The 22,022-nt window shown below is 29.7% G+C and overlaps 4 protein-coding genes and 1 non-coding gene across 10 annotated transcripts; 4 read left to right on the top strand and 1 right to left on the bottom strand.

Annotated features, from left to right (window-relative positions):
• Window positions 1–141: 141 nt before the first annotated feature.
• Window positions 142–4,206, top strand: LOC111311629 (sucrose-phosphatase 2-like). 3 transcript variants are annotated; one of them, XM_022911176.2, is made up of 10 exons: window positions 142–335; window positions 433–468; window positions 835–916; window positions 995–1,294; window positions 1,424–1,525; window positions 1,701–1,895; window positions 2,001–2,291; window positions 3,181–3,367; window positions 3,622–3,668; window positions 3,865–4,206. In XM_022911176.2, the coding sequence occupies exons 3-10, from the start codon at window positions 857–859 to the stop codon at window positions 3,958–3,960; spliced, it is 1,278 nt and encodes a 425-aa protein (XP_022766911.2). In that variant the 5' UTR covers window positions 142–335; window positions 433–468; window positions 835–856; the 3' UTR covers window positions 3,961–4,206. The 3 variants fall into 3 exon arrangements, with proteins under 3 accessions (XP_022766911.2, XP_022766909.2, XP_089614631.1); XM_022911174.2 differs by having other exon boundaries at window positions 196–335; window positions 1,424–1,549; XM_089758505.1 differs by having other exon boundaries at window positions 331–468; window positions 1,424–1,549.
• Window positions 4,207–5,408: 1,202 nt separating this feature from the next.
• Window positions 5,409–5,480, bottom strand: TRNAC-GCA (transfer RNA cysteine (anticodon GCA)). Its single transcript has one exon. It is a non-coding gene; the product is annotated as a tRNA-Cys (tRNA).
• A 1,376-nt stretch (window positions 5,481–6,856) lies between these two features.
• LOC111310570 (uncharacterized) lies at window positions 6,857–7,501 on the top strand. Its single transcript, XM_022910052.2, has 2 exons — window positions 6,857–7,049; window positions 7,144–7,501. Exons 1-2 carry the CDS (start codon window positions 6,917–6,919, stop codon window positions 7,389–7,391), a joined length of 381 nt encoding a protein of 126 aa, XP_022765787.2. The 5' UTR covers window positions 6,857–6,916; the 3' UTR covers window positions 7,392–7,501.
• Window positions 7,502–11,238: 3,737 nt separating this feature from the next.
• LOC111310935 (uncharacterized) lies at window positions 11,239–12,976 on the top strand. The gene is given in 2 exon segments (XM_022910308.2): window positions 11,239–12,057; window positions 12,149–12,976. A coding segment is annotated over 1 exon segment (534 nt). The 5' UTR covers window positions 11,239–12,057; window positions 12,149–12,264; the 3' UTR covers window positions 12,799–12,976.
• Window positions 12,977–15,937: 2,961 nt separating this feature from the next.
• Window positions 15,938–20,399, top strand: LOC111311630 (E3 ubiquitin-protein ligase RHF2A-like). 4 transcript variants are annotated; one of them, XM_022911178.2, is made up of 9 exons: window positions 15,938–16,219; window positions 17,035–17,175; window positions 17,297–17,343; window positions 18,382–18,444; window positions 18,533–18,641; window positions 18,757–19,136; window positions 19,277–19,384; window positions 19,501–19,869; window positions 20,208–20,399. In XM_022911178.2, the coding sequence occupies exons 2-8, from the start codon at window positions 17,044–17,046 to the stop codon at window positions 19,811–19,813; spliced, it is 1,152 nt and encodes a 383-aa protein (XP_022766913.2). In that variant the 5' UTR covers window positions 15,938–16,219; window positions 17,035–17,043; the 3' UTR covers window positions 19,814–19,869; window positions 20,208–20,399. The 4 variants fall into 4 exon arrangements, with proteins under 4 accessions (XP_022766913.2, XP_022766912.2, XP_022766916.2 ...); XM_022911177.2 differs by having other exon boundaries at window positions 15,984–16,219; window positions 18,533–18,644; window positions 18,760–19,136; XM_022911181.2 differs by having other exon boundaries at window positions 15,984–16,219; window positions 19,280–19,384.
• Window positions 20,400–22,022: the final 1,623 nt, after the last annotated feature.

Genomic DNA, 22,022 nt, shown 5'->3' on the forward strand with positions numbered 1-22,022 from the left:
AAGGAAAAAAAAAAAGGTTTTAAAAGCGAATATGCCAAGTTTGTTCTCAACTAAAAAATTAATGAGGACACGTCACCTGTATCCCATGATAGTGGACCCCAGGGGTCCGGTTAAAAGGGGGTCCACAGTCCACACGCCCCCAGCCAGAAGCGGACCACTCCCAAGAAAAAAACAAAAATGCTAGCTTTATCGTCACAAAAGAAGCGCCAACAAATTTGGATCCAATTCCTTCCTTCCTTCCTTCCATCGCATCGTATCTTCTTCATCTAATCCGTCATATTGAAAGGCCACCGGCTCTTCTCTTCTCCTCTCCTCCCCTCCCTTTTTCTTTCTCAGTTAAGTTTCTCTCTCTCTTTTTCGTACTAATTTACTTACTAAAACAAGCATTTTTGTATATTTTTAATGGAATTCGTAATTTTCATTTGATCACAGGTGATATTTTCATAAGCTTCGTCTTGATCGATTCAGGTAGTTTCTCAATTTTAAATTTTTTTAATAGTCTCTAATTTCGCATGTTAATTTTTTTAACCAAAAAAAAAAAGTAGGTTGTTTTCTTTCAATGTAATTACAACAACTATTGTCAGTTTCTTTCTGTAAATTGAAATTTTTCATATTTTTATGCCATTTGTTGATAATTTTGATTGATTTAGCTGGTTCTTAGTCTTAATAATCTTGTTATTAATTGATGGAGAAATTAAATTACCTTTCATTTTTTTTATAGAATTTGTTAATAATTTTTAAAAACAATAGTTTCTTCCACACAATTTAAAGTTTTAACTCAATTTAATTGAATTTTTATTTTTATATATTGAATAATTTCTTATCATGTTACAGGATTTTAATTGGTAAAATAGTCATGGATCGGATTACCATGGCGGCACGTCTCATGATAGTATCTGATCTTGATCATACAATGGTATGCTTTTATCTTGAATATTTGCTTTCATTTTCAGAAATGCTTGTGCTGCGGTTACTTAATCTTTTCCTTTTGCAGGTTGACCATCATGATCCTGAGAACATTTCTTTGCTTAGGTTTAATGCACTGTGGGAGTCGAATTATCGCCATGACTCTCTGCTGGTCTTCTCCACTGGGAGGTCACCCACACTCTACAAACAGTTGAGGAAAGAGAAGCCCATGTTGACTCCTGATATAGCTATTATGTCAGTGGGAACTGAGATAACATATGGCAGCTCAATGCTACCGGATGATGGCTGGGTTGAATTTCTGAATCAGAAATGGGATAGGAAGATAATAACTGAAGAAACCAGCAAGTTTTCTGAGCTCACTCTTCAGGTCTAGTTAATACTGCAACCTTATATCTAAACATTAAAATTATTCTGTTGAGAGCATCTTCATTGTAACTGAATATATAGGACCTGCTCTTGACATCTTTAACAAATTCAAGCATGTTGGATCATTCAGGCTGAAACAGAGCAGCGACCACACAAGGTTAGCTTTTATGTCGATAAGACTAAGGCCCAGATAGTGATGAAGGAACTTTCAGACTGTTTGGAAAAGCGAGGGGTAAGACTCAACTTACTACCAAGGGTATTATTCATTCCCAAGTAAATATACTTTGAAAGATATACATCAGATCACATCACATTAGTATTCATTTCTTCTTCATCTCACTTGCTTGATAGTTTCATATTCATTGAAAGTTATATTATTAATTAACTTGTGTCTTATTCTGTGCCAGCTGGATGTTAAAATAATTTATAGTGGAGGAATGGATTTGGATATATTACCACAAGGTGCAGGCAAAGGACAGGCTCTTGCATATTTACTGAAAAAGTTTAAGACTGAGGGAAAACCACCTATTAATACTCTTGTCTGTGGTGATTCTGGAAATGATGCTGAACTCTTCAGCATTCCAGAAGTGTATGGAGTCATGGTTGGTAGTCTTCTGCTTTTTAAATAATTCAGATTTACTAGCGCTTTAGAAATTGTAATAATCGTTGCCGCTATTTCTGTTCCATTAATCTTTTTCCCTCTTCAGGTCAGCAATGCCCAAGAAGAATTGTTGCAATGGCATGCTGAAAATGCAAAAGGTAACCCTAATATAATCCATGCAAAAGAAAGGTGTGCAGCTGGAATCATAGAAGCCATTGGACGTTTTAAACTTGGATCAAACACTTCTCCAAGAGATTGTGCTGATTTTATGGGATATAAGCTGGATATTGTCAATCCTTGTTACGAAGTAGTGAACTTTTACTTGTTCTATGAGCGATGGAGGCGAGGGGAGATTGACAACTGTGAGACATATATAGCAAGTCTGAAAGCTTCTTGTGTATGTTTGCTGCCCTTTCTTTCTTCTTTAATGTTATGTTGTTGTGATGGTAGTTTTTAGTTCATCAGAATTTGGTCAACATCTTAGATTCCTCTTACTATTTGGAAAAAACCAAGAAAGAGTCAATGACCATGTCACTTTATCAGCATCTTCTAATTAATGAATTAACAATGTGCTATTACCCTAGTTGTCCTCCATTTGTTTATTCTTCTTTGGTGCATCATTGGCTGCTATTTCTTGTTCTAACCTTAATTCTTTACACACTGGCAATTTGACTTGTAATAACTGTCATGATTTAAAGCCCATCTCTGAACAGAATGAATCAGCTTTGTGGTAGATAGGTGTGCAAGTGAATCAGATATTTTAATACATTCCATCATTGCGTTCTGTCATATGATTTTAGACATGAGTCCTTTATTTTCATTGTCTTTTCCTTCATTATTCTATGTAAAATGTACCCAACCAGCAACCCCATCACTTACAAAGCCAGGCACTGCAGGTATGAAAAGTTGTGGGACTGTTGGGTATGCATGCTAGGTCATTAGGAAAACATATAGATGAAAGTGTGTGAACTTGTTCTTCAGCAATATTATGTATCTAAGACATGATTTTATTATAAGATGATAAACTGAGAAAAACAACTCCCACAATCAACCAAAGATTAGAATTTGTCACAGGTGAAGTGCATGCGGATCAGTTCTTGGACAAGCTTAAGGTTAACCACAGATCTACCACGCCCCTGTTGAATTTTAACAAATAATTTTACTGATTCTTTTCTTGGCCAACATTTGTGCTAAGGAAAAGGAAATAGTGGTTTCCTTTTTCTTTTGTGAGTCTTTGAAGCTTACTAATCTGTATCATGCTTTAAATTTTCATTATTTTTCTTCAGGATCCGTCAGCTAATTTTGTCCTTCCATCCGGTGTTGAGAAAACTCTTCATGAATGCTTACACACAATGAAAGGGTACCATGGAGACCAAAAGGGTAAACGGTTCCGGGTGTGGGTGGATCGTGTATTATCCACACCAATTGGTTCAAACACATGGCTTCTGAAGTTTGATAAGTGGGAGTTATCTGGTAAGTTTTTTTCCTTATAAAAAACTGGTTTGTCATTGTCTTTACTTTTGCAGACATCTTTTCTCGCAAGCATGCTCACATTGTATGTTCAACTGAAAAAACCAGTATTATCAACATGTTTTTTGAGCATGAGCTCTACGCCTCTACCTTATACACTTGGCAAGCTCCTAAGAGCAACTGAGTTCTATCTAATGTTCTTGAGTTGTAACTGCCCATGATTTCCCACTTTTCTATTGGCTTGCTAATTCTTTTAGGTGATGGACGGTATTGTTGCGTGACCACTGGTAAAATAAGTGCAAAGGTAAGAATTGTTAAATCTTAGATTCTATTTGATTGATGCTTTTGCTATTGGCCTTCTGTTTTCTTTTACTTTTTTTTTTGCAAAAAAAAAATTGAATAACAAAAGCATCAATCAAGTGGAGCTTTAATATATTAATTTGTCCACAAAGATTGCTTAACATAATTATGTGCTAAGATGATTGCCGTTTGTGTTGCAGGGATCCAATCCTTTGGAGGGGTGCTCTTGGGTGAATCTACAGCAAAAATGGTTAGAAGGATTTGAAATGAAGGATGATTCAACCTGGTTTTTCTAGGGTATTCTGCAACAACATTTTGACTCTAGAATCGGTATAAAGTTCTACAGAAATAAAAGTATCCAAATTTTAATATTAGTTCTTTTTTACATTTATTTCGATAATTCATATGCGACTTAGGAGATGGCACTGTGATGAATAAACTGAGATACCATGGCTCATCTCTTCTTGGATACATCTTATTTTCATATTTTTGCAGTTTATAGTATATCCATGAATTAGAAATTTGCATTTCTGTTTATATCATTTGGTTTCGAACCGGATACTGCCTCTAAAATTGCTATTACATTTGATCTCCCTTTGTTTATTTTCATTCATCCACCTGATAAAAGTTAGGTTTGGCTTAATTTCTAATTTTTCTACTTCATTTTGGCCATAAAATGCAAAAAGTGTGTTTGATAGAAAAGTTTATTTTTTTTCCTTTAAGAAAAGTTTTTTTATATAATTAAAACTAAAAAATAAACTCTTTTGTTTAAAATAAAAGTTTATTTGAAAATAGATCAAAAAATAAAAATTTATTTAACTAAAACAAAAGTGTAAGAACTTATATAAAAAAAAAGTCAAATAGTTCAAAGATAACATAAGATAAAAAAAACTTTCAAACAAAAATTTATTAATCATTTAAGTTTATAATAATTTGATTATAATCAATTAAATTTTAAATTTTTTATTTCGAATTAATTTAATACTTAAACATCTATTTTTATTAGATTGAATCCTTATATATATATTTACTCAATTAAATTTTCAATTAGATGAAAGCAATTAATTATTTTTCTTTTAACAAAGGTTTAATTGATTGAAAAAAATAATAAAAACTTGGATTATTATTAAATTTTAATTCAAGATTTTTTTTTAACCTTTTACCTTTATAGATTTATTTTTAATGTTTTCGCCAAAACTAAATCAACCTTGTAAACAACCCAAACCATTTTTTTTTCCATAAAGATGGAATAAAAAAATTAGTGGAGATAAAAGCTCAAGGCTCTTGCAAATTATGGAATCTTCCCTCGTACTAAAATGGGAGTACTTTTTCAAGATCTGAAGAAAATTAAAAAAGAGGGTGATAAAAGTAATTGTACGCTAAAGAACACCCAACTTTGCACTCCTTGCAATCGAACCCCTAGATTAGTACACTTTGCTTACGGAAAGAGAACAATAAATCAACATTTTGGAACTTTTTTGATTTATCCAAAATGAATGGTAAGAAGTCAAACATCTTGCATTTGCTGCTTCTAAATGGTGGTGGAACCATAAATTTCTCATGCAAAAAATACCAATGGGTCAAAACGAAACAGACCATTTGCAGCTTTGCATGATGACCAAAGCCTCTGCTTTATAGAAAAAGAAACAAAGCCCACTCTTTTAATTAGCTGTATTTCCATTTTTATAGAAAAAGGAAAATCAGAATCAGCAGGAAAGAACTTAAACAAAAATAAATTTAATAAAGGGCCCAACCGGGTTCGAACCGGTGACCTCTTGATCTGCAGTCAAATGCTCTACCACTGAGCTATGGACCCAATTTGAGTAACAACTTGCCAATACAATGTTTTATTACAAACTGAGCATTTATATCTCCAGGCTTCTTCACTCTGTCTTCTTTTTCACTTCGTGATTATTTGCACTTCTCCTTTTTCAACTTATCACATCAAAAAAACCAAAAAAAAAAAAACTTCTTTATTGGGTTTTTTTTTCTATTTTTATTTATGTAATATTTGTCTTTAATTTGTTGTGATTTATCTTTTGTAAATTGTCATGGCATAGCTTTACGAGCTTTCTTGATTTTGTTTTTCTTTTTCTATTGGTACTCACTTTTTTGCCTTTCAATTAATTATTGTAAAACAAACACTTAATTACTACTACTAATTATTAACAACCTTCGTTTATAGGAAATTTTGAAAGATTAAGATTTATAGTTTCATTAGTTTAAATTTTTCTCTTCCACATTTTCTTACATTTTGATTTGTTTTTAAGTTGATAAATTTTTTTTTATTTTATTTATGAGTTGTGTAAATAAAAACCATTAGTATTTTATTATATATACTAGTAATAAAAAAATAAAAATAATGTATAGAGTTTAGGTAGCTATAGTATGTTCATTTAGTAATTTATTTATGAATTTTTTATAGTATATTGATTTAATAATTCATTATATTGATTTGTCTAAAGATATGCAGTCATTTATTTATTTGATGTAATTCATTAATTTTTTTATGTAATATTTAAATGTGATTATAATTTTTTTGTAATACTAATTTTATCAAAAAACCTCAAATCTTAATTCATTAAAAAAAATTAATAGTAAATACATTAATTTTATCTTGACTTTAATAATTTATGTATTTATATCATGTAAAATATGAAACTTGTGTATATTATTTTACATAAAAATTACATGTCTCAATTCATATAACATAAAAATATAAAATATTTTTTTGTTTTATTTATTATTGCTAAAATTTTAAACCGTTTCACTTTGTATTTTATTTTTCATATTATATTTATTTTATATCATCGTATCGTGTTTTAAATTGTCAAATTTAATCCTACCGAAACAAAAGTTAAAGAAAGTAAGAGTCAAACCATCCGTTTTGTCAACTTATTTTAGGCACACCAATATATCAATTGGGAAGTTAGTTACCTTAATTTTTCAGCCATAATATTTTTGTTTTGGGATATCTAAAGATAACAAAAAGATAAGAAACCAAAATTTGGGTTGATTTTGAGAGGTTTAATTTCAAGGATGAGTCAAATTAAGCTACATAATATGGAAATTTGATGGATATTAAACTAAAATTTTCATTACAGTTCGTTGTATGCATTGATCCTTTTTTTACTATTTTCTGTCTTTCAGATATGTCCAACTAAATGTCTCTTCTCTTTCCCTCTCATTTCTTTGTTCATCCATTGGTTTCATCAACGTTATAGATTGTAAAAGATAATAAAGGAGATAACAATGGAAGCTGGGTCTATAGGAGTAGGGTTCATGGCAGTCTTTGCAGTTTCAGGAAGTGTAGTTTTCGTTGCTCATGAAGTCCATAAACGTCTCCTCTCAGATTTCATGGAGAAGATAGAATTTGAATTGGGTGGTAATATATTGATTAATCTTTGATGTTTTTCTTTTGTATTTTTTATAGTGCATTAATCAAATTCTGGTTTTTTTTTTTATTATTTTTGGTATAGGAAGTGGAAAATGTAAAGTGAAGAAAAGGGTTCATTTTGCTGATGATGTGATGGAACCATCATCCAATAACAAAGAATACAGGAAGGGGAATCATAGCTTCAACCTGGCAAAGCAGGCTAAGGAAATTGGTGAAGATGATCATCATCAGGTCCTGGAAATATCAGATTCTTCCATGCCTCTCAACAGGCAGGTTTTGTATAAAGGGATTCTTAAATATAAAACCCTCACCAAAACTCATCATGTATAGATTTTTTTTCCCATCATCATCATCCATAGATTTTATTTTTTTTTTCATAATCCAAAGTTTTGATTTTTCCTTTGTGTGTACATTTTGTTTTCTTATTTCTTTGGTATGTTTCAAGCTTAATTTGTACCATACACAGAATTTTCTCTTAATTCCAAAAGGTTGAGCTTTTTTTTTAGAGTATTGATATGTGAAAGTAGAAATTATGAAATTTCTAATTTTTTTTTTTTTGACTAAAACTCAAATCTTAAGGGAGATATATATATATATATATATATATGATTATAATTTATCTCAATCCGATCCATTATTATCCATAACTATGAATCCAATCACACTTGAAGTTTGTTTGGGTAGTAAATGTTAGTGCAATGGAAACATTTTCACCTGCTCTTTGGATTAGAGACCGGATTGAGAGGATACAAAAAATTTAATTTTCAATTCGTAGCTCTCTTTCCATTTTATCCCTCTTTTTGTTTTATTTTTTGAACATTTGTTCTTTTTTTAAGATTTTGTTGCTTAAAAGTTTTCCAATGTTATATTCTTTTTTCACAAGGTCAATTTTTTAATTTTTAATTATTTATTAATAAAAATATTATTGGACATAAAAATAATTTTATAAATTTATAAATATTAAATAATTTAAAATTTTTTATTATATATATATTTTTTAATCTAATTTATTTAATGATTAATTTTTTTTTTAATATTTCATCTCATCGTTAACACTATTTTTATATTCAAAACATATCTTATCACTAATTTCAATCTCACTATTATAATAATTAATTTTTTTACTATAATAATCAATCTTACATTCATCATTTTCAATATTACTAAAAATAATTTTATCGGCATCCAAATGAACTCTATAAAAATATACGTGAATTTTCCATTTAATTTAAGCTTTTACATCCGCAATTGTAACGATTTGTTACCTTAAGTGTTCTTAAAAAAAGTTACTAATATTATTTTTAATTTTTTGGAAAAATTTTAACTCGATTGTCATTGTTTTATTATAATATTATTATATATTATAATATAATTATAATATTATTATTATTATAATATTATATGATTTATAATTTTCATACATTTAATCAATCAAATACCGGTAATTCATTAATGAATAAATTAAAACATTTAAAATGTCTTAAAAATAAATACACAATCTTTTAAAAAATATTTTTTCATGTTATATATATATATATATTCTCTATATTTATTTTTAATTTTATTTATTAATGAGGCAACACTCTATAATCCATTATTTATTAATAATATATAAATATTACACACAACAATACATTAAATATAAATAATTAATTACATGTCCATATGTGTATCGATTACCAAAAAGGCAATATATTTCATATTAAAAGGTTAGTTTTAATTACATATATATTTTTTAATTTAATTACGTACATGTTATATATATATGTGTGTATCACACGAAATATTAGAAATTATAATATTTTTTGTACATCAAATTTAGAGTAAATAAATTGTTCAATCTATTAAGTCATGATTAAATTTGATATTTTTTTATGAAAAATCATGTACTTGATATGAGTATTAATGAGAAGTCAAGAAAAAAAAATTAAAATCTAAAATCATTTATCAACCACATGGATAAATTTATTAATTAATGTTTCATTTGGATAATTAAAGAAAAAAGTTTTATTACGAGATTCAAATCCAAAATAATATGATAATACGATGAAATTTTATTTTATCGGTTATTTAAATGAAACATAAAGCAATCTAACATTGAAACATTTAATTAAATTATTTTGAAAGTATTTTTAATGTTACGATATAAATTATAATTAGTGAGTTAGCTTCAAAGTTCAAATAGCACTTGGCTTTCGAAGGTAACCGTTATCAAATTAAATGAAGTAAACAGCCAAATATAAAAAATTAGTGTGACGCAATTGTTCTATAGTATATATATGGGTACTCCATTCTACACATTTTAATTTGAAGGCAAAAAAAAAAAGAAGTTGTAAATTAGAACATTTAGAGAAAAGGACTGTTAATCATATGGTCGTCAATTAAGAAACATATGCCAAAGTGAAAACTAATGTTTTCAAAATAAAAACTTTGTAATTACTCCATATTTCCCAAAATTCCTCATTAAAAGTAGTGATATCAATGGGTAAGATTGAGTATTTCTCATATTTATTTTTAAATTTTTATATTATATCCATATTGGTACTCATATAGAATATTTTAAATTTATCATCATATTTATTATCACGAGTGTTTAATGGATATAAGTAATTTTTATACCCATAATTTTTTTAAAAAAATAAAAAATAAAAAATAAAATTTTAATTTTTAATTTTTATCTTATATATTTAAGTAATTTTTTATCAACATATATTTTTTCAATAAAATATATTAATTTTAATTAATCTAAAAAAATAATTTATATTATTTAATAAAAATTTCATTTACTAAAATATATATAAATATATATAAGATACAAATACAAAAAAAGTACCATATTACTTATTATCATTTTTATACTGATTAAAAATTTAAAATTATACCCATCTTCATTCCTCAACTCATAATATAATATCTATTCATATTTTTATAAATCAAAATTTTCATTAGATATAAATAAAATTAACATCACTAATCAAAGGGTTTTGCTTGTACTTTAATGGAAAAGAAAATTTTTGAATAATTCAAAAAGCACATGCATGGGAGGTAAAGTCTTATCAATGTCGTACATTTAGAAGTAGTACTTAGTAAATTTTTTATTTTGAAATTGACATAACATTGAAGGGGTAGAAAATTTAAGAATTTATTTATTATGAGATTTAAATTTAAATTTAATTAATTTTATAATATTTTTAATAAATAATATGTAATAAATTTAAACTTTAATATTTAATATTTATAATTTTTTTATTCTCAATTTGTAATTTTTTATATATTAAAAAAAAACAAATAGAACATTTTTTTTGAAAAAAAAGTCAAATGCCATATTTGCTAGAGAGAATGTAAAGATGAAAAAAATTTTAATTTAATTATTAACATTTGTAATAACATGTGTTATTTTATAATTCAACCGTTAAATTTAAATTTTTTATTTTTTTTTTCAAAAGAAAATGAAAGTTTCATTGTATTAACTTATATCAGTATTACAAAAAGAATGGGGTAAAGCTCTTCACCATACACTCTGCTCCCTCGGAACACAAGATCGAAATGTAAAGAAATAAGAGAGTTGCAAGTTGGGATTTTCATTTGTACTTTATATCAGTAATGTGAAGAAACTTGATGATGTTTCTCTTTAATACAATTGTTTCATATTGCAATCACTGTAGACATGAAAGTGAAAGACTAGAATGATATAATATATTGATTTATGTATTAATTTATCTACTTAATTTAATTTATTAATTTATAAAATTGGCAGTTCTGAAATCACGACTTCTGAGAAAATTGAAAACTTTGATGGCAATGTACCAAAAAAGCAGGAAAAAGAACTTGATGATGTCAGGATTCGTGCACAAATTCAAACTCACGTGAGTCGTGTGCGCACGATTATTAGGCTTAAGCTTCTGCCTGTCGCATGGGCACGTATAACTTAAAAAGCTGTGCCGTGGAGGCATCTCTTCCGTGAAAACAAACTGCCACTCCCTTCATTTTTATCCAAAAAAAAAATTGTCACCAAAACTAGCCCAAAAGCCAACAGCTTTTGGGTATCCTTCTATTCAAATGAGTGGAAGATTATCGTTAATCCATCACTTTCACCTGAAAAGTATACGTTTTCAAGCTCCTTTTTCCAGGCTTTCACAGTCTTGTTGTGAGTCTGTAAACGAGTCCACCAGTTGTAGGCTAGCTAGCAGCTTGTCAACAGCCAACTGCTTAAGCAAATGGGCAGAGCCTGTGGAACAATTTGCCCGAGAAATTAACACAAATATCTTGACATTTTCTTGTTTTACAGGCCAAAAGAAAACAAAATAAATATACACAACCATATGTCCAAATCCAAGATAGATTCTAGTACTAAAGACTTCCCTGCGTGAAATCCTACTCACACAAAATCGGAAACAGCTCTCTTTCTTTCGTTTTTATTTTTTGAAAATCTTCTTCTTTTTCCATTTCTAGTGAACCCAAACAAAGCAAAGAACCCGTCAGAGTAACCAAAAGGAGAGAATTAGAGACCCCAGAAGATCAGAAACTCCTATCAAAACGCCGAAAATTGAGCTTACCTGGAAAATCCGACCCTTTTTCTTGCCAGATATTATAGCTTTCGTTAAGCCTTTCTTGATCTGTTTGCCGTGTTTTACCAGGGTACATCCCTTCTCTTAAAACCAAAGAAAAAAAAAAAATCCCTAGTTCATGAGCCTTCACCTCTGTCCTTCAACTGTTTGACTGTTGGGTTCTTGAAAACAAGATCCTTGGGCAAGGAATTGGAAACTAAACCCATACCAGTTTCTTTTCCGTTGTTCAGGATCTTTTAGAAGGACGCCCTCATCATCAACAGAAAGGGTAAAATCTTTAAGAAAAGAAAAAAAGAAAAGAGGTTCATTTCCCATTTTCCAAGATTCAGATTCTTCCGTTCTCTTCTGTTCCGTTCCGTCAAGCAGGAAAAACAGCCGTTTATTCTATCTTTATTCCTTCCAGTGAGTTAAGATTCGAGAATCCGAAGGTTGAAACAGAAAAAAGTTGCTTCTTTGTTGTTTATCATTATTTTAACTGACCCTTCTAAAATCCAAACCGTTTCATTTTGTTTCTTTTAGAATAACAGTTCCTTTGTTGCCAAAAGGAAAACAAACCGGTGACGAAGCTGGCCACTGCAACAGCTAAAGCAAAACAAGATCGAAACAGTTCCATCTTTTTTTTTCATCTTTAAACTATGTCTCCCCAGATAATCCTTAGGACCCCAGCCTCCATTCACCGGCGGCAACTGCTGCTGGAAAGCCGTTCCTCCTCTTCCTTCAGCGTCGATGAATGCGGCAGCTGCTCAAGGGGCACCTCCAGGAACAGAGCCAAGTTCGGGGAGTTTTGTGGGGGTGCGACAGCTGAGTGTGCGGCTATTTGTTGTTGCTGCCCTTGTGGGATAGCGAACCTTTTAGTTTTAGCGATTTACAAGGTTCCTGCAGGGCTATGCCGCCGTGCTCTCCGCCACAAACGGAGGCGTAAGTTGCAAAAAAAAGGGTTGCTTCAGCCGAGGAACCACCGGGGTCATTATGGATGTGATGATAGCGAGTTGCAGATGCATCCTGTGGTTTGTCTCGAGGATTTTTTCCCAGATGTGGAGGCTTCTGAAGAAGATGAGAAAGCTGTGGTGGAACTGGAAAACGAAATGTGGCAAAGGTTTTATGGTACTGGATTTTGGAGAAGTCCTTCTCGGAGAGAATGAGAGTCACCCAGAATCAAACGACTGTAAAAAAAAAATCCAATCTTTGCTGCTTGTCACATTTAACCTGGCTGTATATGTATATAATTTAAACCAAATATTGTACTCCATATATATTTTTGTTTTAAATGGGGAATATTGTGGTGATGGGATTTTCTGATTTCTGGTCATCAATGAAGAAATTGAAAATGGCAAGATTTTGTTGTCATGAACGTGGAATTTAAGGGAAATGACAAAGGCTTGGAAATGGCTTCTGGTTAGTCTAGAAGACAACAAACAGAAAATTTGAGGGAAATTAGAAAGTTGGAAGAATACCAACATTGAATTATGAAACTTTGATATCTGATTTGAAATCATCCATGGAATTTTATACCTGATTTACAATCCTTGTTCTGTGGTTCAACTCAAACCCTATTTGCATAATCTCTGCTTCTATACTTTCCATGTCTGTAACTGGGGTTTGTCACTTTTCCCTGACTTTCCAAATCATTTTGTACTGGATAATATTACTATATCTTCAACTCATGATTCTCTTGGTTAAGATCAAAATCTTGCATGGAACAATTAGGTGTTCAAGAATCATGATTACTAAAGCTTTTTTTTTCTTTTTTTTTTTTCTTTTTCTGTAGCAAAAATTTTGAAAGTTCTTACATCGAATGTTATAGTTTCAATTACATGTAATGAAGGATGGTTACATATTTTATGTTATAGTTCTTACTAATTTTGCTGTCCATTATAGTTGCATATTTTATGTTCAAAGAATTGTAATTTTACATATGAACAAAACCTTGCATTAAGATGTATCTAATATTTTGATTGAATTATTATTCTTATCTATAAATTGGACAAATGTTATTAATAAAATAAATCTTTTAATGCAATTAAAATTTTTATTTATAAACTGAATAAATCTTATCAATATTTATTTAATACAAAATATTTAATTTGAAAACTTAAAAATATGATGAATAAAAATGTCCATTTTGATATTTTATTATTAATAGAATAATAAATTTATTATTTTATTTTAACATTATAATATTTAAATATATTTTAAATTTAAAGTTAAATAAAGATATATTATTTAAAAATTTTATATTAATAATAAAATAATATAATTAAATTGAGCCGAACCCGAATATAAATATTCATGATCAAATCCGATCCGGATTAAGTGATGGCTCAAAGTGAATATGTGATTATCTACTTCATGACCCTTACTGCAGCGGCCGTGGCCCTTTTACTAGTAGGTCACTGTCGAGAACTGAGTAGATTAAAGTTCCATTTGGATAAACAAAAAGTGATTGTGGCGAGATTGAAAATAATTATAAAATTTATTATAATTATAATTAAAAAAATTATTATAATTATGATTAATAAAAACAATTTAATATTTAATATATAATTGATAATATGATAAATTTAATCATATTATATTAAAAGTATAAAATTTAATCGTATTATATTGAATTCAAATAGACACTAACTAATCATTTAGATCTCATCACATTTATGATATGATACAATTAAACTCTAAATCATTCTTTTTTAAATTTAATCATTCTCTTTTAAATTTAATACTGAAAATTTTCAAAAATAAAAATTTAATACTTAATTTTTTTAATGATAAATTCGTTCAATTTAATTATCAAACAACCACTTATTTATTTTTAATTTTTTAAGGAGTAAAGGAATTTTGCTTTTTAAACAAATGAATTGTTATTAAACCAAGTAAAGAGATAGGAGACAATTTATGTCTAGCTAGTTAAATTATTTAATGAGCACTTTATAATTATCTAATTATAATTTTTATAAATTATTTGTGGAAATTATGGAGTTTCTTTTGATTCATAGATATTAGTTTCATTGAGGAGTTAGTACCTCATTTTACTAGTCTTTGCTTAAGCTGGTATGGCCCTATTGAAGCAAATAGTAAAAAGGAAATTTCAAGTCCTTTTGGGACTGCTAACAAAGTCTCAAAGACTTGTCATTATATGTCCCAATGGATATAAAATATATCACATCAAAAGAAACATAAGGATGGTCTCCCAATTTGTTGACCAACCTATCAATCTTGCCTCCCATTTATGAATTAAATAGGTGAAGCAAGTCCCAAATAATTTTCTTCATGCCAACCAACCATTAAATATTGATTATATAAATATAATATTTCATTATATTATAATTTTAAAAAATATGTATGCATTAGGATTAATATATTTTTATTGATTATTATTAACAAAAGAAAATTCCAATTTGGTGGAGCATGTTTAGAAAATTCTTCAAGGTTAGTTGAATGTTAGATAAAAATGATTTTTATGATATTTTTAATTTAAAAAGATGATTTTTAGATTGTATATGACATAGAATAATGATTCAAAAAAATTAAATAATTTTACGTAGTGATGATTTTAAATTATTATTTTAAAAAATAATTTAATTTTCATCTAAAATAATAAAATTAACTATAATTGCTTGTCTTTCAATAAATATATTGGTTAATTTTAAATTACATGTCACAATCATATCCTTTTAAAATGGAAAGGATACCTTGATTACATAATGTTCATTATTTATTATTGAAGAAAAGGTTAAAATTATTCCATAAATAAATAGAAAAAAATTCAAAAAGTAGAAAAAATCCAACTAGAGCATTGAGTTGTGGGATAGGACAAACAATAGAATACACTTTGAAAATGCAAGATAAGACCCAATTATTTGAAAGGATGTGAAAGAAAAGACATTTTCTTTTCTAAAGAGGTGGTGGGTAAATTGTTTATTTGTTTTTTTTTTTTTTTCAAAGGTGGTGGGCAAATTGTTGGAAGCTTTGTTTTTCAACATTCAAAATTAAAAATAAAAAAAATTCACAACATAAATGAAAATAAAATGTAAAAATAATAATTTTTTAAAATTTTTATTATTTTATTTTAATAAAATTTTTTGTATTTAAATAAATTCTTAATTTTTACTTTATATCTAAATAAATTTTTAAACTTTAAATTATATCTAAATAAATCTTTGTCATTTAATTTGTATCAAAATAATTTTTTATTTAAAAAAATATACTTAAATAAAAATAAAATTTTTTTATTTAAATATAATAAAAATATAAAAATTTAATTAAATAAAATGATAAAATTTTAAATTTTTTTAATATTTTAGTCAAATCAAAACATAAAACAAACCCAACAATAAAAGGTAGAGGTGGCCAGGTCTTTTCATTTCCAGCTCTCTCTCTCTTCCTCTTTTATGATTATGTAATAATTTTTTTTCTCTGAATTCTTTGGGGTTTGTTGGTTGTTCTTTAACGAATTTCTGGCATTCCCTTGGGAATAAATAAATTAGAATAGAAGGGGAATTCAAAAAGCTCATTTTTTTTATTTGTCTTTCATGGGCATTCCCTTGATTCCTTGACTCATTTCTGAAGAGTTTCCAAAATCCTTTTTTGGAGGTAAAACCCTTTTTTTTGTGTTTAATTTTATAGTTTTGATATATTTTCAATATGGGTTCATGGATTTGTTTCTGTTGTTTAATTTTAAGATCCATTTCTCATCTGGGTTTTATTGGTTTATGTTTTAAAAAGGTTTTATCTTTGCTTAATTCAATGGATTAATATATTCTGTATTTATTTTACCTGCTTGCGGGATTATTTATTTTGCTTTTTTTTTTTTTTATTGTAATTCACATGAGTTATAGGTCGTTTTAACCAATTTTTATATATTTGACGTCTAAATTTGATTTTTTTTTTTTTGCTTTCAACAAATGTGTTTAAGATAATAAATCTGGGCCTGATGTTGAATAGTTGGAGTCAGAAAATGTGTACGCTTTTGTAGTTTTTGTTTGATATATACGGAGAATGATCTATTTGAAACATCAGCTGGAATAACTGTGTGAGATTGCTCCCTGGTTGAAGCTAATTGTCTTTGTAAAATTCATTGCTTTAATCTATTTAAATGTCTTAAAAAGAAGAAAAAAAAAAGCTTTGGCTAGTTTTTATACAACTGGATAGCTTTTTTATTATTCATTGATCTTGTTTGGTAAGGGGCAAAGAAGGTGAGCTTTAAGTCAGCAAGGAAAAGAATCGTTGTTGTTCAATAATTTTTGGGAAAAATAGTGTTTAGATAGAGAAATAAAAGAGGTGAATGATGTTTTGTTGCAGTCCGCAGAGCTAAACAAATAAAAAAGATTTATGTATCATCAGGGACAAAATTGAATTTTAGTATGCCATGTCTGTAGTGAAATTTCTGGGGTTTTTTATTCTTGAAGGTTCTGGGGATGGAGGAGATACAGAAGCCTGACAGTCATATCGCATCAGCTGCAGCTTTTGTGGAAGGGGGAATCCAGGATGCCTGTGACGATGCTTGTAGCATATGTCTAGAGGAGTTTTCTGAAAATGATCCTTCAACAGTAATACCCAAAACCTCAGATTCATTTTTTGCTAACCCCTTTCTTCGTGATGTGAATTTTATGCACTATTTTCCTTCATTTCTTTTGTGTGGAAGTACCTCAACTCTACCTTTGCTTGCAGGTGACTAATTGCAAGCATGAGTTTCACCTCCAATGCATTCTTGAATGGTACGTTTCATGTAAATCTCAAAATAATTATATTTCAACTCTATTAGAATTCATTGTTCATGATTACTGCATTTATTTTTCTCACAACTCCTAGCTGTCACCTATGTTTTTGTCCCTTTATTTGACATTGACTGTAGTTCCATGGGAGGGAGAGTGTACGGAGTCATCATGTAACTGGGAAAGGAAGGATAAGAACGACTTCTACAAAAGCTAAACATAGACAAAGTATAGCTTTATATACTGTACATTAAACATCCAACTTTTATATCACAAGTCGCAATGTACTTGGACAGATACATATTTTGACATAATTATTTGGTATGACTACTTTATTGTATAATGCATTTGAGTCTAACCTGACCGTTTGATGAATCTGATTTTGACATGACTATATGATGAATCCGATTCCTACTTCCATGTTTTCAGATACTATTTTGACTTTGATTTCTTATCTTTTGGTAGCAATAATGGTGCTTAATTTTGTCTAGTTATGTGCTGATAGTTGCTAACTTGCATTCTCATCTACCCTTTTATTTATGTTCTAACTTTTGCTCCCAAACATTAGTTTTTCTTTGCAATTGCTATAACCTGAATTTTGATTAATGAAGATGTCTTAGTTTATGTTTGATCTATTGGGTTTTTGTTCAATTTCTAGCCATTAATATTTGATATTGCTTTGCTTCTTGGATGTAATTAGAGAGCATTGAAGAGTTTGGGATGTCTCTTGTATAACCACCTCTAGATGTCAAATTAATACCTACGTTTCTAACAAATCAAGCACCAAAGAGAGTGGCGCTGATGCCTTTCTTCGGAAACTCGATGCGGATACAAATTTTATTTTTAGGATTTCTATTTCCTAGTTAATTCACCCTATTCATTATCATTTATCAAGTTGCATGAACAAATTATTGAGTTAATTTGGATTGGCGACAATATCTTGGTGTTTAAGCTTAAGTTGAGTTGCATTCTGGAAGTGTATTCTCGAAAGGAAGATATCACCCAACAAAGCTTAAATTTAACACTAGTTTTTATTTATAGGTGCCAGAGAAGCTCGCAATGTCCCATGTGCTGGCAAGCCATTAGCTTGAAGGACCCTACAAGGTTTTACATTAATTCACATATTTTTGCTTTGAATGTTTTCTCATCATAACATCTATGGAGTTGGCTAATAACGTGCAAGTGGTGACAGTCAAGAATTGCTTCAAGCGGTAGAAAGGGAAAGGAGCTTTAGGGTTACTCCATCAAGAAATACCACCATATTTCACCATCCCACCCTTGGTGGTTTTGAATTGCAACATGTATGCTGCCTACAAGTGCTTCTTGGAATCTTTGGTTTACTATTATTTGGCAATAAACTTTGTATGACATTCATCCGTTAAATAGAACTTACATAATTTATGCATTATAATGCAGTTGCCAGTTGGTGTCAATGACCCTGAACTTGAAGAGCGTATAATTCAGCACTTGGCTGCTGCTGGTGCAATGGGAAGGGCCCACCACGCTGGTAGGAGGGAGGGCCAGAGAAGATCATCTGCTCATAGTCATCCACACTTCTTGGTGTTTTCTACTCATCTTGGTGCACAGCACCCTGGTTCTGGATCGTCACCTCTGACTCATATAGCCGGGGAAACAGAAGCAGCTACAATCACCGTAGCTGGTCCATCTAGTCCACTATCGTCTAGAGGAGATGAGTTATCCCAACAGATATCACCATTTCCTTCTGGTCAAAATACATTGGCCTCTGGACCTACTGCCAGTCCAGTGAATAGAGGAGGATTTTCCTTTAATAATCGGTATTTTTTACTTCTTTTTTCATGCATTTGAATACTCCACGTATTATCTATCTAGTATATTTCTTTTGTTTACGGAAGCCCTACTAGTTATTTCTAATCGTGCATGTATCAGCTAGTTGATTAGTTGTCTTTGTCTATAGAAGCACTTCTAGTAATTCCTCATTGCCAAATCAAGAGAGAGCAGGACCATCAGAGTTTCAGTCATTTTCAGAATCTCTGAAATCCAGACTTAATGCAGTGTCCGAGAGGTATGGTGCAAAAATATGATATTCCTATTATAGCAACTCATCAGAGGTGTGGAACTAGATAATGCATATTTTTCCTCATAATTACTAATTTGTTGTTAAAACATCTGGAATTAAAGATACAAGGAGTCGATTTCAAAGAGTTCTAGAGGCTGGAAGGAGAGGTGGTTCTCACGTAACTCTTCCATGTCTCATCTTGGGAATGAAGTTCGGAGAGAGGTGAATGCAGGAATTGCTAGTGTGTCTCGTATGATGGAGCGTCTTGAAACCAGCAAAAATAATAGAGAAAACCAAGCTTCTGTGTCGCATCATTTGGCTGAATCTTCTGTTACAGAGCAAGACAACCAGCACAATGCAGGGGCTCATGGAGATAACCCTTTAAGTACTAGCCCTTCACCTGCTTCACATGCTGCAAGTTCTCTTTCTAAATAAGTTATGAAAAATTATTTCAGCAAATTACATCTATCCTCAGCATTTCATCTCTGTAGGTGAGTCATCATGTTCCTTTGTATTTATCTTTTGATTTTATATTATTTGGGCATCGGAAATTCGGAACCCACCAATAGAGTCATAGGTGGCACTCTTGAAGAATTTGCTGCATTGACGTGATTTATAGCATGATTTTGTGGCACATAGCAATCTTATTAGTGATCACACCTAAAAGCTCGAAACCATTGCTCCTTCCCATGTTTGTTTATTGGCTGAAATTTTAGGGGTAGAAAAATCTGCTTTATTGTAGATCTCCAGTCTTTCAGCAGTTCTATTACTTGTTGCATTTTAGCTTTAATCTTTGTATAATATTCAACAATTTAGTTTGGTTTTTCAGGTTGCCAATCTTGTTTCTCCAGAGATGACATGCTGAGGAAAAGATGCTTTGCATTTGCAAATTGACAAGATTCATGGTGATTGTGGTCTGAATCTGAATAAATTGAGAGGAATTCTGATAAAGAGCTTCCATCTGGACAGAGACTTTTATATGTGTAAATTTGTTTATATAAATAAAACCTGATTTAATGCACGATATCTGTATTTAACCATGTCTGGATGGCTGATTTGGTACTGTCTGAATGTTAATTTCTCTTGTGGAGGAGCCATTGATACCGGATGGAATTTAAAACATCCTTAATACATATTGCAATTTGATAAGAAAATGTCGTCTACATGTTGCTGTTGACATCGATGGACTTGAGAGAACTAGAGAAACGAAATTAGTGAGGTATTGGCCTTGCCTAGACTTTTCCTTCACAAGCATGCACAATGTCCATGGTGACAAAAACAAAGCTATGTTCAACTGGAGTTTTCTGCAGACTCATTTTAGTTAAGAAGTTAGGATCTTGTTTCTCCAAGGGTCTCTCTTTCTGGTAGACAATTTGAAACCTGCCACGTTTCGAGTTCCAGGATTTATAGCTTTCAAGTGAAAACAAAAGTTGGTTCATCAAGCTGATGCCAATTGTAATCTGATCCATTGATTAGCTACAGATCTAGTCTATCGGTTTCAGTTTTGCTAATTAATAATTTAAAAAAGAAGAAGACAAAAAAAAAAAAAAAGATTGTATGAGATAAGAGTGAATTATCTCCTATTTTCTAATCCAAAATTATACTATGTAAGAAAGACACTGACTCAATGGCCTAATGTCCCCCATCCTCAAACTCCAAGTTATGGGCAGTTGGGACACCTTTGTTTCCCTACTTTTTCAGCTCTATCTTCTGGTAGATTGGGTTGGAGAAGGGAAGCCCTCAAGTTTCACAGTTTTGTTAAATCCCCAACAAGAACAATCCACTGTTCTAACCTTCAGAATTTTCCAGGAAAAGCTTGACCCTGTCTTTTACATTTTTTTTATCTTTTCGTTTATGCTGGAAATTCAATAATAATAGTAATAATAACAGTAAGGTCAGCTTATTGATTAGGAAAAATCATGTGGCTGTGGGCATCTTCAATCGTGGAATCCAAAGAGTATGGGCCCTTAAACCTTTATATCATCGTCACCATCCTTCTCTAATAATTAAGGCATAAATGAACAGTACGTTTGATTAATAATTTCTAATGGACTTAAAATTTTTATTTATATTTGTTTATTAAATTTAATAAATGAATATAAATAATATTTTTATATTTATTTACTAAATGAATCAATTTTAAATAAAAATATGTTTAATTTATTTATATTCACCAAAAAATTTTTTGTTTAAAAATTGTTAAAATTCATTGATTGCTGTAAATTTAAAATAATTTATTATTCATGAACACATTTTAATTGTTTAAAATATGTACGTTTGTTTATAAATTTATAAATATATTTATTTAATGTTTGTAAATAAATTTATTTAATTTAAATGAATTGATCTCAAATTTGAATATAATGTAAAATTTTTTTATGAAATTCGAATTGAGTTTAAATAATTTTAAAAATAAATGAATAAATTATAAATATAATAAAATTCATTTATATTTAATTTATTTATATCTTATTATAAAATATTATCAAACAACGTTCCAAACCTCCAATTATTATTATTATTATTTTTTTGTGTTTTCACTTTTATTCCTTATAAAAACTATTCAACAATTTTACTCAATGGAATGGTTTGGTTAAAATGTTGAAAGGCAGTGAAATTTGGTTTTTTTTTTTTTAATTTTTTT

The sequence above is a fragment of the Durio zibethinus genome, chromosome 1, assembly GCF_047325235.1.
Source record: "Durio zibethinus cultivar Kanyao isolate XHJ-2024 chromosome 1, ASM4732523v1, whole genome shotgun sequence".
Taxonomy (NCBI): domain Eukaryota; kingdom Viridiplantae; phylum Streptophyta; class Magnoliopsida; order Malvales; family Malvaceae; genus Durio; species Durio zibethinus.

Coding starts and splice junctions, on each gene's coding strand:
- LOC111311629 (XM_022911174.2), top strand. CDS start 857: ATGGATCGGATTACCATGGCGGCACGTCTCATGATAGTATCTGATCTT. Junction 3,368..3,621: donor TGATAAGTGGGAGTTATCTG/GTAAGTTTTTTT, acceptor TAATTCTTTTAG/GTGATGGACGGTATTGTTGC. Junction 3,669..3,864: donor CTGGTAAAATAAGTGCAAAG/GTAAGAATTGTT, acceptor TTTGTGTTGCAG/GGATCCAATCCTTTGGAGGG.
- LOC111310570 (XM_022910052.2), top strand. CDS start 6,917: ATGGAAGCTGGGTCTATAGGAGTAGGGTTCATGGCAGTCTTTGCAGTT. Junction 7,050..7,143: donor GATAGAATTTGAATTGGGTG/GTAATATATTGA, acceptor TTTTTGGTATAG/GAAGTGGAAAATGTAAAGTG.
- LOC111311630 (XM_022911178.2), top strand. CDS start 17,044: ATGGAGGAGATACAGAAGCCTGACAGTCATATCGCATCAGCTGCAGCT. Junction 17,344..18,381: donor CTCCAATGCATTCTTGAATG/GTACGTTTCATG, acceptor TTTTATTTATAG/GTGCCAGAGAAGCTCGCAAT. Junction 19,137..19,276: donor GGATTTTCCTTTAATAATCG/GTATTTTTTACT, acceptor CTTTGTCTATAG/AAGCACTTCTAGTAATTCCT.